We start from the raw sequence: 27548 nt of genomic DNA on the forward strand, positions 1-27548 counted from the left end.
TTTTATACCTAACTCTAGTCCTAGTATACTTATGTGGCGTACATTGATTGTAGCATTTGCACTTTCCATTTTCTATATGTACTCTATCTAATTGATTATAAACCTTGGGGTTGATCCTTCCTCGTGGGTATGTTTACATTTTCATGTATTTTTATCTATTTATATGTAACAATAAAGTTTTCATTGAATTTATAATATTTTCTGTTGCTGTCATTTAGCAGGAGGTATTTATTTTCTGACATACCTGAAGATAGTATTAGTGAGGTTGGTGAGCTGGGAAACCCACTGATTCTCAAAAAGAAGGGGACACTGTAGTGTATAGCTGCAGGAAACTCTACAGCACTGGTTGGAAGATATCCACTCGGCCGGACATACCATTGGTACAACCTGTGCAGCTGCACAGGGGCCCAGTAGGTAAGGGGGCCCACTGTCACCTTAAGGGTAGGAACACAGACAGCATAAATACTGCAGATTTTCCGTAACAGATTAATTGCAGAAAATCCGCAGCGTATTACAGTAGCAGCAGTGTGGGAGAGATTTCAGCAAATCTCGTACCCACACTGCTGAAAAATGCCGCTGAAAAAAACGCACATAAATTGACCTGCGGTGCGGTTTCTTCAACCGCAGCATGTCGATTAATGCTGCGGAATCGCAGCTCTTCTGTTGTGGGTTTTCCTATTGAATTCAATGGGGTGCTTAAAACTGCAACACAGTGGTGTGTGTTGCGATATTTGCGGCGAAATCACAGCAATTTCGCCGCAAAAATCGCAAAGTATGAACAAAAATAATAAAGTTATACTTACCCAGAGTTCCCTTCTTCTTGTGATTGGCTGCAGCGGTTACATGCCTGCAACGTCATCCAGGGAAGCCAGAGCGGACGTCAGAGGAGAGAGGGGGTAAGTATGTTTGATCATTTATTCAGCGGAATTTACGCCCGAAAAAACGCACCACAGTGTGGTGTGGGATTTCGGACGGCATTCCCTGCGGTGTTCAGGGCGGATACGCTGCGCTGCTTGACGCAGCGTATCCGCCCTGAATACGCCATGTGTGCTCCTACCCAGGGGTGTAGCTAAAGGCTCATGGGCCCCGATGCAAAAGTTCTTATTGGGCCCCCCCTGCAAACTTCTCATGGCCGACAGCCCGCAGCTTTCAGTTGCATCACCCAAAATGCAGCACTAGCGGCCAGGGGCGTCACTTAGGTTTTAAAATGTATGGGGAAATAGCCCCAATACATATGTGTCCCCCAAGAAAATGTGTGTGTGTATATGTGTGTATAGGAGGCAGCATATTTATAGCACTACGACCCTATAAACTATGGATAGGATCAGATACAGTGGTTCAGCAGACAGTATCACACATGATGAGATTAGATACATTAGCTCAGCAGACAGTATCACACATGATGAGATTAGATACTGCAGCTCAGCAGACAGTATCACACATGATGAGATTAGACACAGTAGCTCAGCAGACAGTATCACACATGATCGGATTAGATATAGGGCCCAGCGCTGGACCCAGGAAAGGTAAGAATAATAATTGTTTTGCTTCTTTATGTGTTACTAATTATTTTTGCGTGTTTGTGTTATTTTACAGGTTCGGTCGTTGGACTATGTCGGATTCGAGGACTACTTCAATGACAGCGTTTGATTTATTCTCAATAAAATGGTTAACAAGGGTTGTGTGTTTTTTTTTGTTTTTTTTCAATAAAATATTTTTCTATGTCCTTGTATTTCTTTAAACGTTATTATTACCACCTTAGTAATAGCTGCTGACAACCTGAGATGATTGAAAACCTCCATTACTGAGGCAGATGGTCAAGTACTGGATCGTACCCTGCTCTTCCCGGCACCCCTGGTGACGGTGGGTACCAGGGTAATAATGGGGGTTAGTGTTAGCCTCTGCACCGGCTAAGGCCTCATGCCCACTTCAGTTTTTTCCTTTAGGGTGCTATCCGTTTTTGTCACTGATAGCACCCTGAACCCATTCATTTCAATGGGCCCATGCAAACTTCCGTTAATTTGACGGATCCGTTGTTCCGTTCCGTCAAAGGTAGAGCATGTCCTACTTTGGTAAGTGATTCTGTGACCGTGGGACCCATAGAAGTCAATGGGTTCGTAAAAAAAACGGACGTCCATTTTTGACGGATCCGTTGCCCTAGCAAGGGCAGGGCGTGCCAAAGTTCACAGACTGGGACATGTGACAAGTTAAAATAAAGTTCAATACCTTCCGTTTTTTTATGGAAACACGGAAGCCAAACGGAAGCACATCGTCCATTTGAAATGGAAACACGGAATACACACGCAAACCACACAGATACCATAACGGTAAACAGGGCAACGATCAGCCGATGAACGAGCAAACGCTCATCAGCTGATCGTAACGTTTTAAATAATGAAACTTTGATCGTTGTCGGCAGCACATCTCCCTGTATAAACAGGGAGACGTGCTGCTGACATGATAGAAATGCATGTGGACGAGCGATCAGAGTAACAATAGCTCGACCCCATACATAGCTCCGTGTGACAGGAGCAAACGAGCGCCGATCAACGAACTGTCTCGTTGATTGGCGCTCGTTTACACGCCCCTCGTCGGGCTGTGCAATATTACCCTTACTTGGATTGTTAGGGAGATATAAGGAGGTATCCTATGATGAGATATTGGAGGAAAAGGGCCTATATACCGTTCTTGCACAGGGGCCTCAGTTATCTGTGTACGACCCTGTTTCCACTAACACAGTGCTGTCTTGATTTCGAAGGTGCTGTATTTTGTTTGCCAAAAAAATGTGCCATTGACATCAATGGGACATCTGAAGAAGTACTAGGGCAGATTTACTATTCAAAATGTGCCAGTATTCTGGCATACATGCTTTGCACCACATTTATTAACGGTTTTGACATGCGAGACAAGGAGGTGTGGCTTATCTGGAAAGGGGGCATGATCTAGTGAAAAGGGGTGGGGCATAAAAGGCACCACCATGCACTAAAATATCTAGAATGTCTAGCAAGATGCACCAAATTTATGATATAGCATGCACCACAAAATTCACACATTTTCTGACTGTCTTGTCTATCATTTCGCTGTCTAAAACTGCCCTACTGTGTCAAATCCCAAATTACAGAGATTTCCAACCAGCTTAGAAGAGTCTCAGACACTTTACCCAGAGATACTTTTGCTATGGGAATCGGTGGAGGTCCTATCTAACCAATGTTACCTTTATGGTTGTAACTACGAGTACAAGGCATAGCGGCTACTACTGGGCCCAGCAGGTGACGGCGGCCATCTCCACTCAGAAATGAGGTGCAGTCAGTGATATGTGTGGCCGATGGAAGGCAAGAGTGGGAAAATGAATGCAGATTACTAGGAGATCAAGGTGAAAAGGACATATGGGATATAGTGGAGAGCAAAACAATTATCAGCCTTTCATGTACTGATGGAGCTGGCCTCTATTTCAAGTTTTGCTACCAGGCCCTATGGTTACTTGTTACAGCTCTAGTTACCTTACGACATGTCAGAGCTTAAAGACTGTGTACACTTTTGAATGTATTTTTTTTATTAAAACAATGTTTTTAAGAACTTTTCTAATTGTCTTTTATTTAAAAAAGTTTTACTTTTTGCAATATATCTTCTATGTATCCTGTTTACATAGAAGCTGTATGGTTCTCTCTCATTCAAATCCGTCAGTTCAGCTAAACTGATGGCTCGGCTGAGAGAAGGTCCTCTGTATCTGACACGGGATCCACCTAATATTGATCACAACTAAGGTAATATTTATTTGAATTGTTCCATTTAGATAGAGTTGGAGTGACGTTACAATTACTTGTAGGGAATTTCAAATCCTTAAGATACTTTTACACCGGCCGACGCTCAACCGATGCGGCGAGCGCCGATCAATGAGACATCGTTGATCGGCGCTCGCTTGCTCCTGTCACACGGAGCTACAGATGGGGACTAGCAGTCGTTACTCTGATAGCTCGTCTCCATACATTATTATCATGTCGGCAGCGCGTTTCCCAGTTTACACAGCGACATGTGCTGCCGACAACAATAATCTTTTACTTTTTTAAAACGATACGACCAGCAGATGATCAAGTGTTTGCTCTTTCATCTACTGATCGTTCCCCTGTTTACACAGGGCAATTATCGGCAACAAGCGTTATATTAACGCTCGTCTGCCAGATAATCGTCCTGTGTAAAACCCCCTTTAATGTTGACCTATAGCAGAATTCAGATGTCATTATCTTTGAGCTGTATTGTCAATGCACAGGCTAACATAGCATGTTATCATGCCCAACAGCACATCACTGCAGTCAAGGACATACATAACATTCAGATTGACCACGCGGCTGCTATGAGGCCATTGGGGAGAGAAAAGAAGCCCAGACCTGTCTGGTCCCTTCCCCTTTGCTACTGTGTAGGAATCCCCTCTATAGAGGAACTTCATTGTAAGCAAGCAAGGGGGTGGGGGAACAGTCCTGGAAAAGGTGTGATGGGTAACCTTTAATCCTGAATGTTAAAGCCCAACACCATGATGCGGGGCCCTTTTGATCTTTGTTATGGGGCCCGCTCTTTTCTCTATATACCACTGACTGCAGCCTGCATTAGCAATGGAAATAAAGGTTGCTGTCTACAGAGCGTGCATTCTACAACTGCTGGACAACAGTACTTGACATTCCCTACTGGTTATTATAAGATTACAATTCCAAAAAGACTAATTTCATGATAGGGAAATCTGCTTCCCCCATCCTGGATTAAATGTTTGGCAAATATTTAACCCAGATCAGGGCCGACGTCATCACCCGGCGAACCCGGGGCTTGCTACCCTTGGGAGGGCCCACTCGGCCGCCAGGTGCTGACGCTGCCATCGTCATGGCATCACTATCCATATACGGCTAGTGATGTCGGGGACAACCCCAGTGCCAAAGCCACGGGCAGAGCGCTACTAGACTCTGGGACACTGCTCTGCTCCTGAAAACACTGTCCATATATGGACAGTAATGTCAGGGGCTTCCCCAGAGACGGAGTCCCAGAGCAGAGCCGCTTTTAGTGCTTTTAGGACTCCTGACATCACTGTCCATATATGCACTACCAGGGAGGGGGGCTGTGTGGCACTATGTGGGAGGAGGGGGCTGTGTGGCACTACCTGAGAAGACGGGGCTGTGTGGCACTACCTGGGAGGGGGCTGTGTGGCACTACCTGGGTAGAGGGGGCTGTGTGGCACTATCTGGGAGGGGCTGTCTGGCACTACCTGGGAAGGGGGCTGTGTGACACTACCAGGAAGGGGAGCTGGGTGGCACTACCTAGGGGGGGCTGTGTGGCACTATCTACAGAGGACACTAATTTATGGGGGTACAAACTGGGGGCCTAACGTCTATATGGGGACACAAAGTGACGTTTTCTGCTATTTTACTGCCGCTGCGAGTTCCCCCGCAAAGGGGCTTACTAAGTCTGTGTTGCCCAAGGGCCCACATAAACCTGGAGCCGGCCCTGCCAGATATGATAGGCACTCCAAGGCGTATTCGTGATACTTAAATCAAGGCAATGTTTCATACCTGTGTCAATCTATAGTCACATATTACTGATTTATCAGCAATGTACGGGCTCTGCAATGTATTTCTTTCTACTGAAACATTTTATGTTGTACTTAATAAAATGAATGGAGGTAGAAGTCATGTTGATGAGTACTGTAGATGAGGATCATAGTAATTATTCAATGTATATGGGGGCGGCAGTACAGTACATGGTAGAATGATACATTATGTAGGTAATAGTCACATCCTTGTTCTCTGTTTTATGGGAGTTTGTCAGTAGTGTGTTCTAAAATGTAATCAATAGGTAAAATGACAATATAATCTCTTATTAAATATAAACTAGTAATATTAAGCATGTAAAAAGGACTGTCTTAAGACTGTATATAGAGCATAATCGCGTCTTAGATATTTGAAAATACAGGGAAATAGAAAATAAATTTTTATTCTCAAAATAGAAAATTGAGATCTAGTACCCTCTAGTGGAAGACAAGGTTTTTTTTTCTATTTAGTAGTTACATTTGCTGTTTTTTTCTTTTTTCGTGTTAATTAAAGGGGTTATCCGTGGACCAAAAATTGCATTGCAATAATATATTTATGTGAAACTAAGTATCTTACTAATATACTTTCATTTAAAATTCTGTACTAAATGGTGCAGTTCAAACCTCGTGAATTGTTACCAGGATTCCTGGAGCTTTTCTAATAATGATGACGCTCCGACACGGCCCCACGTTACTGAGGGCTTGCTTCATGTGCTGTTCGTTAACATGACTGCAAGGGGCTGTCACATTGCCTATTGCTTGAGTCCCGAGCAGAGCATCAAGTAGCACTTTGTTCGGGACTCCAACACTGCTCCCGACGTCCATATTTGGTCAATTCAGGGGCTTCCCATCGCTGGAGTTCCCGAGCAGAGCCACACCAGACCCTTCTAGTGCCGCTTATCTCTAGTAGAAGCACGGTTGCAGGCATCAAGGGACACATTCTCTGTCAAAATTAGGGATCCAGGATCCACTTCTATCCTTCTTCCATAGGATGCCTGTTAATTGAGGGATCAGGGGTCATAATGACTCATCGAACAAGTGTCAGCTGACTAATGTATGTGTATGCTGGCATAACCCTTCCACCTTGTACACATTAGATTTACACAACAAGAGAGTGTGTTCCTTGCATTTCTATGAGAGGTCCCCACCCGATGTTTGCTCAGGAGCCTCCACCAAAATTAATTGGGCCTATTGTTTCACTAACTTAAGTTGAATAAATTGGAAAAGTTTTTGATTGTGTCATAAAAGTCTTGCCCCAACTGCTGGGACCTCCACTGATCCCAAGATTGGATGAGCTCAGTCTTCATTTACAGCATTGTTCCCAGAGTGGCTGTACATGTACATTTATATGTTACATATAAGTTAAAGGGAATGTTCATTGGGGGAACCCAGCAGCAAGTGCTCAATTTCCCTGCAGCACCACCACAGGAGGAATGAAGAATTACATGTGCCCATTAAAATCAACGGGCTGTCCATGTAATACACAGGCATGTCGGGTCCTCCATGCAATTGACACTCTTTGTAGCCACTAATAGCTCCTGAATGGTAGGCCGCAGTTTATTAACTTAGAATTCTCTAATAGGGTATTTGAAAAAAGATTTTTTTTTTTAAACCAACTAACCCCATTAAATGTTGTCTAATTGCTTTACAGCAGTGTTGCAAAAAGAGCACTAATTGTCATCACACAGAGGATATTGCTCTTACTGGTGTAAAATTGGTGGATGAGCATAGGGGAACTCATTAAAAAACAAAACAATTAAAATGCAAAAAATTGCAGCCGAGTTCTGGCTTTACAGCTGTAGAGCGACAGGTTGGAGACCACTGGTATAAAGGGACTCGACTTTTTTGAATGACTGTGGGTTTTATAGCACTAACCTCCAGCAGAAACTGCTGGCTGGGGTCAGTATTACACTACAGATTGTATGCAGCAATGGTTTTATATATATATACAGTGTATGTATATATATATATATATATATATATATATATATATATATATATATATATATATATATACACATGTATGTATATATATATGTATATGTGTGTGTGTTTGTTATAAATGTATCACTTGCAAATGTTTTATACTATACAGTAACACGGGAGATGATGGGGTTACAGAGATTATCGTTATATCAGCTGTGGAATATTCTCCACCACATTTTTTAATTTTCTCTTAATTTCTCATGTGTCAGGAAAATGCGCCAAGAGCTTATTTATTAAAGCAGCATTATTATCAAGTGAGATAATATCACCCTGTGCACTGTTATTATAGGGCCCATTCATCACAGTGTCTTACATTACTCTCTGATTGATGAGTCAGTCCCACAGCACTCCCCACGATGATGTGATATTATCTTATATGGGATATTATCGGCCATTTGATAAATAAACTTCATCAAGTGTGCGGCATTTGAGTGACAGGGTAAAGGAGAAGTGTTTTTACGATTAAGTATCTTTTCTATGGTATTATTATTGATGCGATTGTAATAACTAAGTGATGATAGAAACTCTATTGTGGTGCATTATGCATTTCTTGATAAAATGGCTACATTTAGGCTGTGTCCATCTGTGCAACCATGTTTTCTGAATCTAATACAAAAAATAAGCCAACTTTGCAAATGGCCTTGCAGGACCTCTGCAGACCCATATGATAATAGATAGCACTTTGATCGGTCTAGAGATCTTTTTATACCTAGCCCTATAACCATGACAAGCAGGCATCCTTTATGTCTAGAGGAAAGAAGGTTTCACCATTATCATAGATTCTTTACTGTAAGAGCAATGAGACTATGAAACTCTCTGCTAAATAATGTTGTGATGGTTGAACAAGTTCTAGAGCGGCCTGGGTGGCTTTCATTAAAGATATAATATTACAGATTATATGTAATAGATTAAAAAGATGGGACGTTGATCTAGGGATTTATTCTGATTGCCCAATTTGGAGTCGGGAAGTCTAATTTTGGCAATTGGCATTTACCTCATAGGTTTTTTTTCCTTCCTATGAATCAACACTGGAGGATTATAAATTGGACTTGATGGACCTGTGTCTTTTTCCTATCTTATAAATTATGTAACTATGTGTCTCCATGATTACAGACTACAAACAAACCCTGTGTAGTCAGGTGTTATATCTGTCAATTACTTCTTGCTAACCTACTGAAGGTACGATTGCAAGAAGAAGGGAACAGGTAGAAGGGAGTATGACTGCAAGATCAGACTACTCATGGTTTGTTTGTAGTCTGTAACCATGGAGACACATAGGCCTGCATAGAAGCTGTAGACCAAAAATATGAGGTCATTTTTAATCAGGACTTTTTGCAAAGTTGCTTAGAATTTTTTTAGATGCACTGGAAAAATAGGAAATGCTTGCAAATAAGAGCAGAGCTTTTTCTTTTCTTTTAGAGTGTGGCACTATTGTCTACACAAGGTGAGGTCTGCTATGTTTTGGGCTGAACTAATATTTGTAAGAATGAAGCCAAACAATAGATCAGATGACAGCAGCGTAGCTGAAGGTAGGAGGTCATTTGTTTCAAGACACTTTATAGCCTGGATTCTCTGGAATGCTGGTTCAACCCAGAAAATGTCTACCTCAGCCGGATGCAATTAGACACATGCAAAATTGCAGATTCAGCGTGCAGGGTCTTGTTCTCGTGACATCACAAAAATTCTTGTGTGCATTGATTCTCCGAAATTGTCAAGTGAGCTTTGTTTTTTTTGCACCATTTGTTGAAAGGAGCCAGGTCTAACAAGGACACTACTTGGTAAGTAACTGTAGTAGTTATTATACACTTTGAATAAAGCTCCATCTTGAAGTCACTTTCAAGATTATAGATAGATAGATAGATAGATAGATAGATAGATAGATAGATAGATAGATAGATAGATAGATGATAGATACGTGTGTGTGTGTGTGTGTGTGTGTATATATATATATATATATATATATATATATATATATATATATATATATATATATATATATATATATATATGGCAAGTGCCATAGAAAATATAACTTTGGAAATTGCTCCCCTTAGCCTGTAGCAGAATTAATAATTTCCCTTTGCCTTGGAGGTTATAATCAGATTGCAGACACTGCTGAAGGCAGCATTTAGGATAATAGCACTACATTGGCAAATTGCAATTTAGGATATAAATATTTAAACAGTTCAGATCTTCAATGGTGAAACTTCACTTCTATATTGTGTGTTGGACCATGGGGTGAATAGACATCATTAGAGTTCTTATATACCTCGCACAGGGTTACATGGATATCTTCCTCTTCACGTTGGTACCAGACAAGTGGGTACTTGTGCTATAGTCAAAAATTGTCACTTTGCCACTCATGCAAAACTTTGATCACATGCCAAAAAGTTCTATTAGGAGCTTCCCTCCTCTACACCATACAATAGGCGTAAGGCGATGCTTGAATCCCTCTGCATCTTGCAATTCTACCTAAAATACATGAAGCGAGAATTCTCCAACAGCCACCAAAGAATCTACCTTTGAAATTCAAAGAAATAAATTCATCCAGATAACAAATGTTTTATTTATTCAGAAGATTAATATGGATAGAGACACATCAAATATCATGGAAATGACAAGTAGTTCGTCCAACCCAGGATTTCGTCATTCTGGATTCTTCCAGGGCTTCTCATGCCCTCATTTAAAGGTGGACTGTTTTATATATATATATATATATATATATATATATATATATATATATAAAGGGACTTGGACTCCAGGTACATTTATACGCTCAAGTTCTCAGTGAAGTGTGCAAGGTTATGATTATTTAGGTTCTTGTCCTATACTTTAATAAGACAATCCATATACCCAACTAGGGCATATGGGCATCATAGAGGGTGGTCTAGCAGCTCTAGCTCTGGAGGATCCTCATGTCCATGTATTACAAGATTGCCTATTCAGTTAAATGGCTGGCATGTAATTCTACATTTTTTCAGCGGCGGCTGCCATATGTATGAAAGGTCACAGCTTCCACCAGCGATATCGCCAGAGGGGGTTCTGAGCCCGGAGCCGTTACAATCAGCTGATCACCGGGCCAGCTTCAATCTATTGAATTCTGTTACTGGCACTTTACACCATTTTCTACACCTTATACCATAACACAAGTTTGCAGTTAGGCACATATTGTTTTCTATGACAGTTTTATCTCCCACCAGTCACAGTAACATAACAGGAAGAATATTAAATATAATAAGATACCCAGTGATAATGTGACGTTCACATTGGCAATGTTATAAGAAGGTGTTTCTCTGGTGTATTATATATATTATTTTATGACCAAAGTACTCCAAGACCCTGAAGCGTTGTTCGTTGTGTTATGACACAATGTGGCCCAAGGTTTAACGAGAAGCAGGCTATACCTGCAAAACCGGAAAGGACGTGAGCTGAAAGGGCGTTCATATCTAATTACAAGCTCCTTAGTCTGATACAGGTTTACCCTATGACTTTTACAAAACCAGTCCTCGTAGCTTGGATTTTACTATACATAACCCTAAAAAACATCTCACTGTACGCTGGGACTTGTCCTTATCATTGGACAAGTGAAGGGTAGACCATAGAGATGAGAGAGTCCGTGAATAATTCCCCTTATATGTAGGCGGATTGCTGCCTATAAGACAATGTAGAATGAAATGCTGGAATACAGGTCACTAATAAAACAAATTGCCCATTAGCGAAACACAGCATTGACACATATTCACTGATTCCTTCATCTCTAGCAGACAGCCCCAGTCTATAATAATTATTTATATTCTATTTACATACAGTAAGGTCACGTTATCTTTCTGCTTTCTTACTGCACCTAAGGCCTCATGCACATGACTGTATTTAGGATCTGTATTGGTAGAAGGCATTTAAATAGGTCCAAGCCTACCACCTTATAAATACACAGCAGTATACAGAATGATTTTTTTTTTACCTAGTCTGCATGTAAAAAGTGGCAGCATGCTGCTCCAGAAGCCATGATGTGGGACTACATACCTCCCAACTGTCCCGTTTGTTACAGGATTGTCCCGCAAAATGGACCCAGTAGGAAAAAGGATATGCAAATATGCCCCAAACTAGTGTTTCTGAGAAGTCTGTGGGTGTTCTTGGGTGCATCGGGCGGGGATTAAAAATGTCCCATGGGGATTTAAAAGTTGGGAGGTATTGAACTATGCGGGCCACAATAAGGTGCGCACCACTGTTGTGTGCATGAGGTCTTAATCTGCAGGCCAACTTTATCTTATAGCATCAGGATTCATTATAGGAAGAAGACAAGCCGGCAGAGACAGTGTTAATGTTCTGGGCAATGTTCTGCTGGGAAACCTTGGGTCCTGGCATTCATGTGGATGTTACTTTGACATGTACAACCTACCTAAATATAGTTGCACACCAAGTACACCCCTTCATGGCAATGGCAGTGGCCCCTTTCAGAAGGGTAATGCGTCCTGCCACACTGTAAATACTGTTTAGGAATGGTTTAAGGAACATGGCAAAGAGTTTAAGGTGTTGACACGGCTTCCAAATTCCCCAGATCTGTGACAATAGGGCACATGGAAAGGGATTGTCTTCATGGGGCAACCCCTTTAAAGTAGACACCCATCTGTTCTGTGTGTCGGGAGTGTAGGATTCAGTCATTTTCTCTATTGGGTACCCACTGATTAGGACAAGAGATGCCATTATGTCTGTAAACATCACATCATCCCTAAATATGAATAAACCATCACAGCTATGAGATATATAAGGCTTTGACTGTTATGAGATCAGATGAGTCTCACAATTGTTCAACCAAATACAAGTAAATTATGGAATATGGAAACATCATGAAATTGTGAACCAGGAGTTTGGTAACAATTAAAGCATTGTGAAAGTCAGATGTAAGGTGCCCTATAACGGGATAGAACAATGGAGCTAGATTTACATTCCTTATTAACCTTTTTGTATCCTGAATTATTATTACATGGGGGAAAGTAAACTTACAAATTAGCGTATTTTCATTTAACAGAAGATAAATATTTCTTTTATAAGTGTTGGACAAGAATCCATCCTTGGTGCCACAGACATCAATTCAAGCAGGTTTTAGAGAGGTAACCACAAGCATATCTGGGCTTTCCTTCCTTCATGTGAGGCAAATATTCACTGTGCTGCCCAGCCCTGTATCAAGGTATAGTGGCTTGTTGGCACACATGGGCACATGTTAGCTGTGCACAAGTGGTAAGGATGGTGACCTGCAAAGCTGGTCACTTCTAGGATGACAAAGAGCTTGCCATTACCTTCTTATAACGTCTTATAAATAACCTCATAGAAGAATCTCCTGTGCCTGTGAAAAGAGTATAAGGTGTTAATATCTCAACAACTAACTTCGGTGTCTATGTATATATATATGTGCGTGTGTGTGTGTATGAATAAATTTGCTGAATTTCTTCATAATTTGAGTGCTATGGATTATTGAGCAGGTAATAAAGCAGGGGAAGTTGCTGAAGATGAAGAAGTGTGTGGGCCTGGATAATACACAGCAGTCAGGATTACTGTCCATGGTGCTGAACCTGTTCTTAGTCCTGTCTATAGGACTGGTCAGATATCAGACATTCCTGATATGATGTTATATTATATTCTTTTCTATTATTTTTATTTTCATTAGGAAGATTATATGAATGGCTATGCAAAGCAATATTGCCAATGTGGATGCACCTAAGATACTAAGGTTCTGTTCACATCTGCGTTGTGGCTTCTGTTTATAACAGTGACGGATCTGCCAGTGATACCCTACAAATCCTATTGACCTATAATGGAGTTTGTTGGGTTCCGCCGAGGTGTCTGTCATTTTGGCGGGAAAAAATAACGCTGCATGCAGATGTAAACATAGCCCTAGGATCATTCAATTGTAAGGCTGGGTTCACATATATCATTTGTGTCTGGCCAGTTGTTTTATGCATGATCCAGACACAACTAATAAAGGCGGGCATTGGCCTGGCATCCACATCCTGTCATAACTGGACATAAAAAAAGCTGCGCAGTCTGGCGCAGTAAGACATCCGGCGTCACAACTAAAGCATTGGATGCCAAAACGGTTCCCATAGAAAAGCATAAGATCAATTTTGAAATCAGTTTCCTTCCAGTATTTTTGGACCATGCCGGAGGGAAACAAAGCGAGATTGCAGGTCTCGAAATATTCTATCAGCATTGGACAATACATACAGCTGGACATGTGAATTTCTAACTGGATCAAACATTTTTAAGATATATCTGACATGTTGATAACATGTGGCTAAAGAAACTCTGTAAAACTAGAGGTAGGACCTGCTGGGACTTATTGTCCCCCACATTGACAGGGTTGCTTGTCTTTTAAACAGAACACACAATAATGTGATTACCTATAATTAATTGCTAGATCTCATTCCTTTGTAAGGCACAGCACAATAAGTACCTCCATCTATTATTAGTGGGATTCTGATGCCCCCTTGTGTTCATTTCATGACACTGTCAGCTTTCACTGTACTGAGTGACATTTGTAGCACAGACAGATACAGCACAGGCCATTTGGTTATATTGAACAAACCTGTTGAAAGAAAGAAAAAAAAATGCATCTTCTCTCCTATGTAATTGTTACACATTATTCGTGTGTATATATCAAGTTTCTGGAAATTGATGCAAACATTATTTAACAGTTCTAAAAAAAATAAAAAATAAAAATATTTGCTTAGAAAAAAAAAGGTCCATGGCTGCTACAGGGTTAAATGTGACCAACATATTGAAATGTAATGAAGGGGCATTCTGTGTAGAGGAGCACACCCCCCCCCCCCCATCCTCCTAATAACATCTCACATGGAAAAAGAAAAAAAAAAAGCTCTGAGCTGAGCTGCAAATTTCAGGCAATGGAGTGTTACTATATATTACTCATCCTATCTGGGGGAGGTAGAATTCCTTAAACACCCCCCTGAACATCTGCAGGCTACAAGGACCCTGCACACAAGTCACGTTAGCCATTTGGATGTTGAGGGTGGCCAAATAATAGCTTGTAGCAGCAGTAACAGGAGCAAGTGATGCGGTCGATGCACTCATACTGGACTAGGGGAGGCGTTGCACTGAGTCATGTCTGTGCTCAGGCATTAACTGCTTGCCTGGCTTTAAAATAGAATAGCCAAGTACTTGTGGAGAAGAAGACAGGGGCATCCCCAATCCTACCTGCATCCTACTGACGTACACTCATCCAGTCTTCTCTCTCCCCCTCTCTGGAGTTCTTATAAGACATCTATATTTGGGGGTCAAGACTACAAGTATTAGGATCTGGATGAACTCCTAGCAGATACCTGCAGGTGGAGAATCATTAGGTGAGCATCATGTAATTCCCTATCTATATCTGCATTGTATATCTTCATTTGGTTGTTATATAATCGGGACATGTTGAGTTGTAGCTTTATTCCAAGCAATATAAAGACATTGCGAGAATAAATCCAGGTAACCTGTTACACCGCCTGCTCTTCTGATTCCCTCCAGGTACACAGCCTGCTATGATGCAAGGGGATTTTGCTTGTTATAGAAACGCAGCTCTCAATAGACTGGAATCTAATGATAACGAATAGATGTTGTGATAGTAGGAGAACGAATATATTAATATAAAGACATGCTACATACGTCATTGTCAAGTAAGGAAAGAGTTAATACATCGTCTTAGGGTCAGATAACTAATAAAATAGATGATTGTTAATGTAATTGGGTCATTCAATACAGATGTTAGAATTGTCTTAATTGCATTGTAACTAAATATTACAATAATATTATGTATAATAGGTCTGCACTGATACATGCACCATTAATATATAATATTATATCATGAATATAATGTGTTTATTGATTATGAGTTTGCATTGAACACATTGTGATGGTATAACTCCCATCATCTCACTTTCAGTAGGGAAGGGGATTTTTATGATCATTTTTCAATTTTTCCCGTATCTGGAACGGAACTGATACAAATTACTATTAAAGAAGCTCAGTGTCCATTGATATAATTCCAGGAGACTACACGGTCTGCTGAACCAGGAATAGACATTCCTCATAGGACAGAAATGTTAGGGACAGGCTTGAGATATATTTGACTTTAGGCTAGCCCCCTCGTTACCAGCCCTAGCATAGCCTCAATGCTCTTCTATAGCTGGTGTTCTCCTCCACTTCACATCAAATGAGAACGTTTCCAGCTTAGGTTGGATTTAGGTCATTGTCAATAGGAATTGAGATTTCCAAGGTCATCCCAGTCCAGGTGGATTTCGTTCTAAACCATTCCACTCTATAAAGTGAATTTCTTCTTTTTTGAGGTGGATCTCCACATCTTCCCTAGAGAACCAGAAAGGAGATATTGATATCAACTAAAGTCAACTAAACAAAGGACTTTGTCATTGGAGAAATGGCTTCTTCTTCTCCTCCTTCTTCCAGTGCCAACCAGGACACCAACCCAACCAACCTGCGACCTACAAGTAGGAGACTTATTTTCTTTGCTTTTATTTGATGTGCGGTTAATTCTCAGCTTCTGTGTGAATAGATAAAGTAGCTATGTGAGTAGCTATGGAAATGCTACATATAACAGAGTATATAACTATATGGATGAAATTCCATTATGTGGGAGTCATCTGAAACAATTAAATATCTTCAGGCTTGATTAGAGCAAATGTACTGTTATTAGCATTTCAATGAGTCCCCTCTTGTTGGGTCTCTAGGCTTTTTGTGAGTCCTATAATCAACCTGCATTTGGTGATAATTGCAGCTTTTCTGGGGGAAATTGTTGTGCGTTTAAGGAATTATAGTGCAGTTGGAGGAGCTGTGAGAAGCTTCTTGCAATAACTACCACTAGATCTGGTCAGAAGAAAACATTATATATATGCACACACACACACACACACACACACACACACACACACACACATATATATATATATATATATATATATATATATATATATATATATATATACACACACACATATATGCACACACCACACACACACATATACATATATATATATATATATATATATATATAAACACATATATACACACATTTGCATATACACACACATATATATATATATATATATACATATACACATAAATATATATACATGCAGCATACAGAATGTGACATAATGATAATAGACAAAGAGGAGGAACACAAGACATAAAAGGCTGCCAGCCACTCCATAGCCTGACAGAGATGCAGAAGCTGTGAGGCATGAACACAGGGTCATTATCCTGATTATTCTGGAGCCAAAGAGGATGGAGGCAAAGTGCACAGAGAAATATTTCATCCTGACAAATATGTATTTTTGTTATCTGAGGGTTTTTTCCCCCAAAATGACAGAACCTGTGACTGTGAATAGTTTCCTAAATTATAAACATAGTAATATTCTTGGACGTTTGTACAGGTTGTGTAATATTGTTTGGATTGTATTGGAAATGATAAGTATTTTCTTTCGTTTTGTATTTATTTATTAATAATAATATTAGTTCAAGTACACCAATAGATTTAATGGTCTGTGGGTGTGGGTATGTGTATGCAAGCATATGTAGGTAATGTGCATATATAATTGGTGTGTGTGTGTGTGTGTGTGTGTGTGTGTGTGTGTGTGTGTGTGTGTGTGTGTGTGTGTGTGTGTGTGTGTGTGTTTGTACATACGTGTATGTAAGATTATGTGTGTACTATGTTTGTTCTTCAAAATGTATGTATATATGTAATATGTGTGTGTGTGTGTGTGTGTGTGTGTGTGTGTGTGTGTGTGTGTGTGTGTGTGTGTGTGTGTGTGTGTGTGTGTGTCTGGCTGGTGGGACTTGCAGCAGACACGCTCTATTTCTCTCTGTATAGGGTCATATATTTATCCCTGATACCTCATTCCATTTACTGCTCATGTGATGCTTGAAAAACATTTTCCCCAAATCAAACCCTTCTTCCCTCCTTTGGCATGTTGCCCCCTACAAGTCCATATACACCTGCTTGCCCACCCCCACCAAAAGAATCATTTATATTAAAGACTATTTTCTAGTCCGTCCTGGTTATGTATTATTATAAGGGTCTCAAATGAGAGGATAAACATAATTTCCATTGCTTTAAATCTGCCTTGAATGTCGGAATTTTATTACTAAGTGTAGAAAATCTATTAAAGCTGAACTAGGTTACAGATCAACTATAAATCATGTATTTGAAGTAGGATAGCCATATCTACTAATTATATATGTATGCTTGAATCATTCATCTGACGTCATTACAAAATGACGTCATTGGTGTGCACATCTTTATATATATATACCTAAATAACCATTGCTCTATCTATCTATCTATCTATCTATCTATCTATCTATCTATCTATCTATCTATCTATCTATCTATCTATCTATCTATCTATCTATCTATCTAATAAACAAATGAAGAGAAATAAAATACAGGGTTTTGTGACTGGCTCAATCTTGATATCACATATGAAGGCTCCAATCTCTAACGGCGATTTTCTAGAACATCTAAGCATGTTGTCGTGTCATTCTAAGCCAGTGCGATTTTAATGCGCTTGCACGCCGTTTTGTCCCTCATCGTTTCGAGATCTTAACTACGGGGCTTCCCAATGTTCAGAGAGAGTGTGGTTATACTTTATTTTTACTTTCCTTTAGGTTAATAACGAAATGTAACATTTGTATTTATATTAGCTTGGGAGTGATACAGTGTAGATACAGATACAATGTTTCTCTTGACTTCCGTTTTCACAATGATGTTCTTATATTACATCAAGACTACCTGAGCAATTCAACTCTGCTACATCTAGTTCTGTATCTACCCATCGATGTAGTTAGCTGTCTTCCTTGCACATCTTAAGAAGTCACTGAATTACGGTAGAAAATGATTAACAGCAGTCCCATGTAAATCTACAGATACCATATGGCAACGACAAAACTAGCAGTGATACATATATATATATATATACACACACACACACACATACACACATACATACATACATACATACACACACACACACACATACATACATACATACATACTTACATACGTACATACATACATACGTTAGTCAGCATCGTGGGGGAGTTTTGATACAATCAAGATTGAGGACACAGAAAGTGTAAATTGAAAAGATAATGAAGAGCAGTGAACGCAGCAGAATCAATAAAACAGGGCAGTTTAGATAATCTATTGTCTTGTACTTCTCACAGACATGAATATCATTAAAAGATGCCAAAACCTCCACCACACAGCGTCCTGTAAACAATAGTAGCCAATATTGATATATACTACAGTATGTATAAACATGCATATATTTTATGTAGCTATATAAATGATGATAGATAGATAGATAGATAGATAGATAGATAGATAGATAGATAGATAGACAGACAGACAGACAGACAGACAGACAGACAGACAGACAGACAGACAGACAGATAGATAGATAGATAGATAGATAGATAGATAGATAGATAGATAGATAGATAGATAGATAGATAGATAGATAGATAGATAGTATTCTTACATTTATAACTAAATTATGATGGATCAAAATAAACTACTATTGCGTCTTCTAATGAGACGGAATCAAAATACTATTTTGGTCACATTATAACATGTATGATGAAGCAGATAAAGGGCTCTTCAGAGTAATAAGTTTCACATCTGATCTCCTCTTTATAAAACATGTAGTTATTATTGCTAAATTGAACTGTCACACATTGTCCCTTTCTATTAGGAACACAAACGAAAACAAGAAACCGGGCATGTATGTTTCTACAGAGGATTGAGCCCGGAACTTAACCCTTCACTATCTGTACAGGGCCCTGCACATTGTGTCCCGCTGGGGCATATAAAACATAGAAAGTCGTATACATTTACTGCATACAGTCTATTGCTCCCTGTTAGCAGCCATTTGAGGCTGATTCTTGTGATATATATATATATATATATATATATATATATATGTACATACATAGGGATAGTGTTCCTTTCATTTGGGGGCTGTGGGGTATGTGTTCAGCCTGTCTCCGCATCCTATATAGGCAGTCAGCCTGATCAGCCAGTCAAATACTATTTTTCAGCCAATTAATTCCTGCTCTGTTCCCTGACCCCCATTTCATGGTAGTTTACTTGGCTGGAGCTGAACCAAGGGATCTTAACTGTCCAGGACACAGATGAGATACATTGATGGAGCAGGAATTATCCTCTATTATCTGGGACAGCCAGTGATTTGCATTGTGTCTGTATCTGCTCAGATAAGCTCCACAGTCAGTGTCTGCTCAGTCCGCTGTACACATTCCAGATATTGTTCTCACCTCTCATGACCTGATACATTAAACATAATATATACCGACCCGACTGCACTGCAGCCGCTAATTACCGTCACGTAAACAGATAGACAAGTTCATGTTTCAAAATATTTATACAAAAAACAAATGTATTTAGAATTCAGGTTACAATGAGATATTGGATACTAATTCCGTAGAGGAAAATGAATATTACTTTGTGTTTAGTTAACGAAATAATACTGATGTTATCTAATGTGACGGAAGTGTCGGGTGTATTCACACGGTTCACCGCAGCTAAACCTCACCAAAACACTAAACGCATGCGATGTTTTCTACGCTTCTACAGCGATTGCGGTTTTCTTGAACAATCACTGGATTCGCAGTAAAAATGCGGCAAAATATGCATTAAGCTGTAATGATATGCGGTAATGATGCGGTTTTCTGCCGCTCCGTTCCGCATCGTGTCAATACAAATATGGTGATATAATTGACTTGTATTTTCTGCAATTATATTGATACATTATTTACATTATATTTATATTCTGTATTCCATTTGCAGCCTATGACACCTGGTGTGGGGTGGCACATGGATGCACAAAAAAGCTGGGACTAAAGATATGTGGTAGGTGGTAGAACCTTTGTTTCTTGATGTGGACAGTTTATGAAATATATGTAGAGACGTAGCAGAGTTGAATTTGCCATTATGCAATTTGCTTCATTTGCAACACCTCGATTATTCAGTGAGTAAATACAACCCATTAGGTCCACCTGCAGCAGTGCTATGGACAACCAAGGATTACACGTAAGCACTAGCAGTTTTCTCCTGTAACAAACTCATCTCTGCTGCATCTGTGTGTTTATGATGTAAATATGATGTAAAGGCAGCAGGGCTATGCTGAAATATCGAGACACAAAAAAATGTCTGTTTAAGATAATAATGTCATTAATCTCATTTATTGAAATAAATCAAGTCCACTAGATCCATCATTCCACCTTCAACTCGGACAGTCAATGTCTGGGAATTATTACAAATACTAGAGCTCCCCCTAGCGGCTTTATAAAGAATAGCTGAACTTATTTACCAGGCAGCAGAAATGATGAAAACTCAGACTGAGAATACAATGATATAGAAAAAAACAAACATTATAGTTTATGTTTGGTGGTTAGGAATAGGTTTGGATTGCAGAATCAGTGCATTTGTACTTCTTGCTCTGTTGATCAGCACAGGAGTGTCTCAAAGTAACTACATGTCCAATACATTGTCCTAAGAATTTAAAGATGATCACATCTGATTATTTTGGTAGTTTGTTTCTGTTATTTATATAGTGCTAACATATTCTGCAGCGCTGTACAGAAGTTTTCATTACTCACTGTCCCCAGTAGGGTTCACAATCTTAAATGGGTTTTCCAGTCCCTTAAAATTGATGGCCTATCCCCAGGCCTATCCGACTGCCAGGACCCCCGCAGATCAGCTATTTTGAGGAGGGTGCAGCGCTCGTACGAGTGCTGCTTCCCCTTTTTTTCTACTTGCTCACTGTGAATTGTCGACGCACATGAGGCGGTGATTCACAGGTATTGCAACCGTCTTCTCACCTTGAAGTGAATGGGAGAAAAGGCTGCAATACCTGTAAATCGCCGCTACATTTGTGTCGACGATTCACAGTGAGCAGGTAGAAATGAAGGGGAAACAGCGCTCGTATAAGGTTCCAGTCTGGACATACCTGACATGCCTACTGAGTTGTACCAAATTGATCAGACTGTGTTTGCATTTTTTCTCTCCATCTTTTAAATTGATGTATTCAGCAGAACTATTGATATATTCTCCCCCTTTAGTTCTATTTAAATGCAGCTGAAATTTGTTAAAATTTTAAAAAGTTGCATTACGCTTCATACTTGAGGGGATTGGTGCTTGATGTACATGTTTAGGCATAATGAAATGATAAATCATAGGAAGGTGCCAATACCCAGCAATTGCTCCATCAGCTGCCATGCCCCTTCATAACTCGAGATTTCTGAATATCTGTCATGGCTATTGTGTCTCATTCAAATCAATAGGACTGTAATTCTCATTCATTCTCAGAGCTATGATAATGGGGGGGGGGGGGCTTCATACCCACCAATGATATCTTCTGATATAAAATAGGGGATGTTTACGGGTGAACCTTCACTTTAAATAAAGAGCTGTCAGTAAGGATGGCCGAGCATGCATGTTTATTTCAATAGGGAAAAAGGGATAAGCCACTGCCAACAGGGGAATAAAGTATAGGAGATGTTGAATTTCTTCTTCTCCCTTGACATCTGGCAACAGAGGAGAGTCAGGTGACCCCCATACACATCAGATCATAGGTGATGCTTTGGTTATGACTATGGCATGTTCCATCTCATACCATATTATGGAGGTATTCTTCCAAGGAAGAACACGGTGCCCCACATAGCCACCATAAATCAGTTCAGGGAGTAGCTACTAGTCCATAATATAGTCCCATAGGGACATTGTGTCTGGCACTGCAGGGTGCATGCACATCACGGGGCGGACTATCCATTTTTGCAACCTTTGTAGTTACACAATTGCCTCAGTAGGGAAAGGAGCCTATTGTCACCTTAAAAGCAAATTCATATTGTATATTAGATTTCATGGGCTAATAAATTTAATTTCTTACAAGTATTTATGGATTATTCGAGAGACATAAAAGGGGAAAGTATGATGATGATCCATACAAGAGAAAGGGGGCCCAAATACTGTTCTTGCATAGGGCCCTCAGCGGTCTGTGTGTGCCTCTGGTACACAAGGCTTTGCCATGGGTATGAGCCCTAAGTGGTAAAAAAAAATGGCCCTAAATCTGATGCACATATCATACACTATATTTCCTGAGGCAATTGCCCTTTTTTCAGCAAGGGTGACACATGAGCCTCACTTGAGGTACATTTCATGGGAAAGGAACATATAAAGAACACTTTTTCCTTTTCTCATGTCATTTTAGAAGTCACATGACTCTGAACAATGATGATTGTGATCCAGCGGCCACTTTATTATAAGCACTTAATGATCTGACGTTAATCAGTTAGATAATACAATCCTGCTTGAGCAATCTGAGCGCTGGCATGGGTTAATGTTGTAAATGATTTGGAGACCCCTGAGGGGATGTGGTAATGGTAGAAGCAATGGGATCATAAGAGTGTTAAAAATTTCTCAAGCTTATCTCCCAACAAAATAATGGTCTCCCGGGAAGAAAGATTAATGAGAGGCACATTAGACAGGCAGCAGTCAGACCTGTTTGGGAGAGATATGCTTTCTCTGGGACCCCTTAAATACAATCAATCTAGGCTATTCATTCCTCCTAGCAATGGGGGTTATATATGATAATATATTTTATATCTGTTTGTTTTATATTCTGTAGTGACAATCAATTCTTTGTTATCTTTGTGGCAAATCATGAAAAGGCCTTTCCCGCCACCATAGAATATCCTGGAAATATTATTTTAGAAACACAGAATTTATATGATGTGCTGCTATCAGTACACATGTTATCCTGATCTGTAGGAAGTGTAAATTCAACATATAAAGTGGAAGAGAAAGTAGAGTTTCTTCTAAAAGTGAATTTTGGTCTATAAATAGCAGCTGGTGGAGATGTAATGGAGCATTTGTGCCGTGTCTGGTGAGGGGCCTCCTTCCATCATCTTTTTAATTTAGTAAGGCAAGCAGAGCTGATACAGTAACGCACCAGTGAACCTGTCTGCCAGATACACTAACCAAGGCTTTGTGCAAAATCCCACCCTCCTGGACCAGGTGCAGCCCGGTGTGAGGGGCTACAAGAAGGTGTATGCAATATCATGGGAGCAATATGATGTTCTTATCACTGCAAAGGTTCTCAAATTCCTTGTGTTTGCCCTACAGACCCGTCAGCAGACTCAGGCAACTGAAGAGAGAAAGACAAAGAGAGAGATAAAGAGAGAGAGATAAAGAGAGAGAGACAGAGAGAGAGACAGAGAGAGAGAGAGAGACAGAAAAGAAAGACAAAGAAAGAAAACAAAGAAAGAAAGATGAGAGAGAAATAAAGACAGAGAAAAAGAGAGAGGAGAAAGAGAGACACAGAGAAAGAAAGACAAAGAGATGAGAGAGGGACAGAGGAAAAAAAAGACAGAGACACAGAGAGGGAGAAGAGAGAGAGAGAGAGAAAGAGAGACACAGAGAAAGAAAGACAGAGATGAGAGAGAGAGGGAGTTGAGGAGAGAGAGAGAGAGAAAGAGAGAAAGAGAGATACAGAGAAAGAAAGAAAGACAGAGAGATGAGAGAGGGACAGAGAAATAAAGACAGAAAGATAGGGAGAGAAAGAGAGAGACAGAAAAGAAAGACAGAGAGAGACAGAGAAAGAAAGACAGAGAGAGACAGAGAAAGAAAGAAAGAAAGAAAGAAAGAAAGAAAGAAAGAAAGAAAGAAAGAAAGAAAGAAAGAAAGAAAGAAAGAAAGAAAGAAAGAAAGAAAGAGAGATGAGATGAGAGAGGGACAGAGAAATAAAGACACACACGTGACACGCCCACACACACACACACACACACACACACACACACGCACAAAGAGACAGAGAGACAGACAGAGAAAAAAAGACAGAGAGGGAAAGACACAGACAGAGAGAGAGAGAAGAGGGGGAGAGAGAGATAGAGAAAGAGAAGAGAGAGAGGGAGAGAGAGAAAGACAGAGAGACAGAGAGAGGCTCTGAGGAGCCCAAACGTCTCATGGATGAATAAAATGTTCCCATTTTTTTTGGATGTGCCGAATCTCGTTTTGTTTGCCGTTGTTGGGGATGGTTGGATACAGTCCTGTCAGTCTTGCACTCCTTCATGGACCTTGTGGTCCATTCTGGTGCTGTTGCCTCTTCGTTTGCATTGATAGAGACAGAGAAAGAGCCCCACAGAGACAGACACAGAGAGACAGACAGACAGACAGACAGAGAGAGAGAGAGAGAGAGAGAGAGAGAAAGGAAGGCAGCACTCCACAGCAGATGGTTTTAAAGTGAAAAATTGCATTTTTATTCACCCATTGGCAGTGCAACGTTTCAGCCCCAGCATGGGCCTTTCTCAGTTTTATTCTGCAGCAGGTCAATTGTATTTGCGTAAACGCTGCTTATTTGTTGCGAGTTTTCTCCATTGAATTCAATGTGGAGGTAAAACCGGGAATAAATAGCAATTGTTGCGTTTTTTGCAGCGGGTTCACAGCGATTGCAAAAAACAATTAAAAATCCTATAGTTACCCAGGCGTCTGTGTTTCTTTCTCCAGGCCGGCCTTCTAGGATGATGTTTCATCCCATGTGACAGCTGCAGCCAATCACAGGCTGAAGTTCTTAATGACAATTCTGCCTAGTTATGTAGTGATGTGGGTGCAAGTAATATATCACTACATAACTATGCAGAATAGGACTTTTTATGACAGCTGGCAGTGTAAGGCTATGTTCACACTCTCAACAAAAAACGGCTGTAAAATACGGAGCTGTTTTCAAGGGAAAACAGCCTCTGATTTTTAAAAACTCCAAAAACAGCTCAGGAAGTAACATGCACTTCTTTTTACATGCCGTTTTTTACGCACTGATTTTTCAAACGGCCGCGTAAAAAAAATGCCTCGTCGGAACGAAACACAGTTTTTCCCTTTTCCCATAGAAATCAATGGGCAGATGTTTGGAGGCATTCAGCTTCTGTACTGTCAGGTGTTTTTCAGGTTGTTTATGGCCCGAAATACAGCTGAAAATAAGCCGTGTGAACAAACCCTAATGGTGACCAGTAATGGCTTGTCTCCAAGCTTTCCAAAACTAAAGAATGAATACAATGTTTAATTGGACAGAAGAGGACATCTCAAGAACCAGCAATTGTTTGCTATTAGATGGAAATGCTGGTACAGCTGATTGATAGAGAGTGCAGATCTAAAAGTTGCACCTGGGCCCATTTGACTGAGGGAGGCCAAAGGCCCTACTGATACATAATAGGGCATCAGTACAGTAAAAGGCATGTAATAGTTGGGGGCTTGATTACAGTTCTTGTATCGAGCACCAGGAGCACGGCCAACCTAAGTTTGTTTGTTCCCTGCACAGTACCTTTTGTTGCTGCCTCTTCCTTATAGTTTCCCATATGGTGCCAATATAATACTGCTAAATTACGCCTAAATAATGCTGTATAGTCATACTAGAAAGTGTAGCTGCATCCTGTGCTGCCTTTCCATAGGTTTGTGCACAAAGTGTGGGATCAGGGGTGAAAGCTCTGGGCGCACAGATCACGAAGGCCAGTGGCGCCCACTTTAGTAGTGACATGATGCGCCCTTGTGCGACGACACACACCTTAAGCTGGTCATGTATGTAAGATAGCTGTTGACTGTACACTCGTTTGTCCAACAGCTATTCCTCCCAACCCCTCCATACACATTCATGTTCGGCTCAGTTGAGCGTTTATGTGTTCTCAGTGGGGAGAAGGGAGTAAGTCACTGCCAGATACAAATGAAAGGATGGGGCATGTTGAAATCCAACAGCCCGATTCTTCCTTCCCCGACCAAAACCGCTATTAGATGGTCGGCCGGTCCTGCTGAAAATGGCGGGTTTGGGTGACATTCATCTAATGTGTATGGCCACCTTAAGGCTGGCCCTGATCAGGAGCTTCCAGTTATACTTTTGGAGAGAGCCTAGAGGATGCCTGTCTCTCGTATATATATATTCCAAATGGAAGTTCAGGCCAAGATTTATTTCCTTTTCCCTGTTATTGAGATGTAAATGACTACTTACCGTGTTGTGTTTGTGCCAAATTAAGGCAAATATCTATTTCTTTTCTATTATTATCATACTACACATCTGCCAGCAGGTATTAAAATGTCTGGTTGTCAAGAAAAATACACAGGTTCTGTCTTTGGCATCAGATTTTGTGCCAAGTCCTTGATGTGACATCTTGGATAAGGAATTAGAAAATGGATCTGTATTTGAAACAAAAATTCACACTTATCATGCTTATCCGGGAGAGAGATGGCAGAGAAGGCACTTTGGATAAAATCTTGTCTGACTTCATCGTAGGTTGACATCTGAGTTATCAGAGCCCCGTGCAAACATCACAGCCTTTAATTTGGAAGAGAAGAAATCATTTGTAGCCTTTTTTTGTCTTTTCTTCGCATGCAGCTGTCAGAGAAATGGAATACGACACAAAAACATAACCATACAGAAATATAACAGATTGTCTCTATTACACTGCACTTTAGTAGAACTTCCTGCAAATACTTTCCCAAACTTGTGCCCTGCAATAACCCACTCACATATTCCCTATATTTTCTGGTAATGCAAACCCTGAATGCCAACCATGCATGCCTCCAACCATGAGGGCATATGGATGTCATAGTTATGAACCAGAATGGAGAGCCTCTCTGGGGGACCCTGTGAATCCATGTAGCGATACATTTTCTTTGGAATGGCCACGATGTAGTGATACATTTTCTTTTCAATGGCCACGAGGTAGTGATACATTTTCTTTTCAATGGCCACCATGTAGTGTTACATTTTCTCTGCCCGTAATGGTATGTATGAGATTAGAATAAAGGTTTTTTGTTTTTTTTGGTCCAGAAACGGTGTCACTCTTGTTCATTGGTTACATATAGTATTCCAACTAAACCCTTTTCAAGTAAATGCTGCAATACCAGACACAGACCAATGGA

General features: G+C 40.3%; 1 protein-coding gene across 3 annotated transcripts in view; it reads left to right on the top strand.

Moving 5' to 3' along the window:
- Positions 1 to 14446: 14446 nt before the first annotated feature.
- GAD1 (glutamate decarboxylase 1) overlaps positions 14447 to 27548 on the top strand; it is a 49807-nt gene continuing 36705 nt past the window's right edge. Inside the window, exons 1-3 of one of the 3 annotated variants that reach the window (XM_075829433.1) lie at positions 14447 to 14910; positions 15895 to 16053; positions 20433 to 20495. In XM_075829433.1, coding sequence (XP_075685548.1) covers positions 15984 to 16053; positions 20433 to 20495 — 133 coding nt within the window. In that variant the 5' untranslated portion in view covers positions 14447 to 14910; positions 15895 to 15983. Of the gene's footprint in view, positions 14911 to 15123; positions 15226 to 15894; positions 16054 to 20432; positions 20496 to 27548 lie in introns of those variants that run through there. The other 2 variants (XM_075829434.1, XM_075829435.1) reach the window with 2 other exon arrangements.

The sequence above is a fragment of the Rhinoderma darwinii genome, chromosome 6 (assembly GCF_050947455.1).
Source record: "Rhinoderma darwinii isolate aRhiDar2 chromosome 6, aRhiDar2.hap1, whole genome shotgun sequence".
Taxonomy (NCBI): domain Eukaryota; kingdom Metazoa; phylum Chordata; class Amphibia; order Anura; family Rhinodermatidae; genus Rhinoderma; species Rhinoderma darwinii.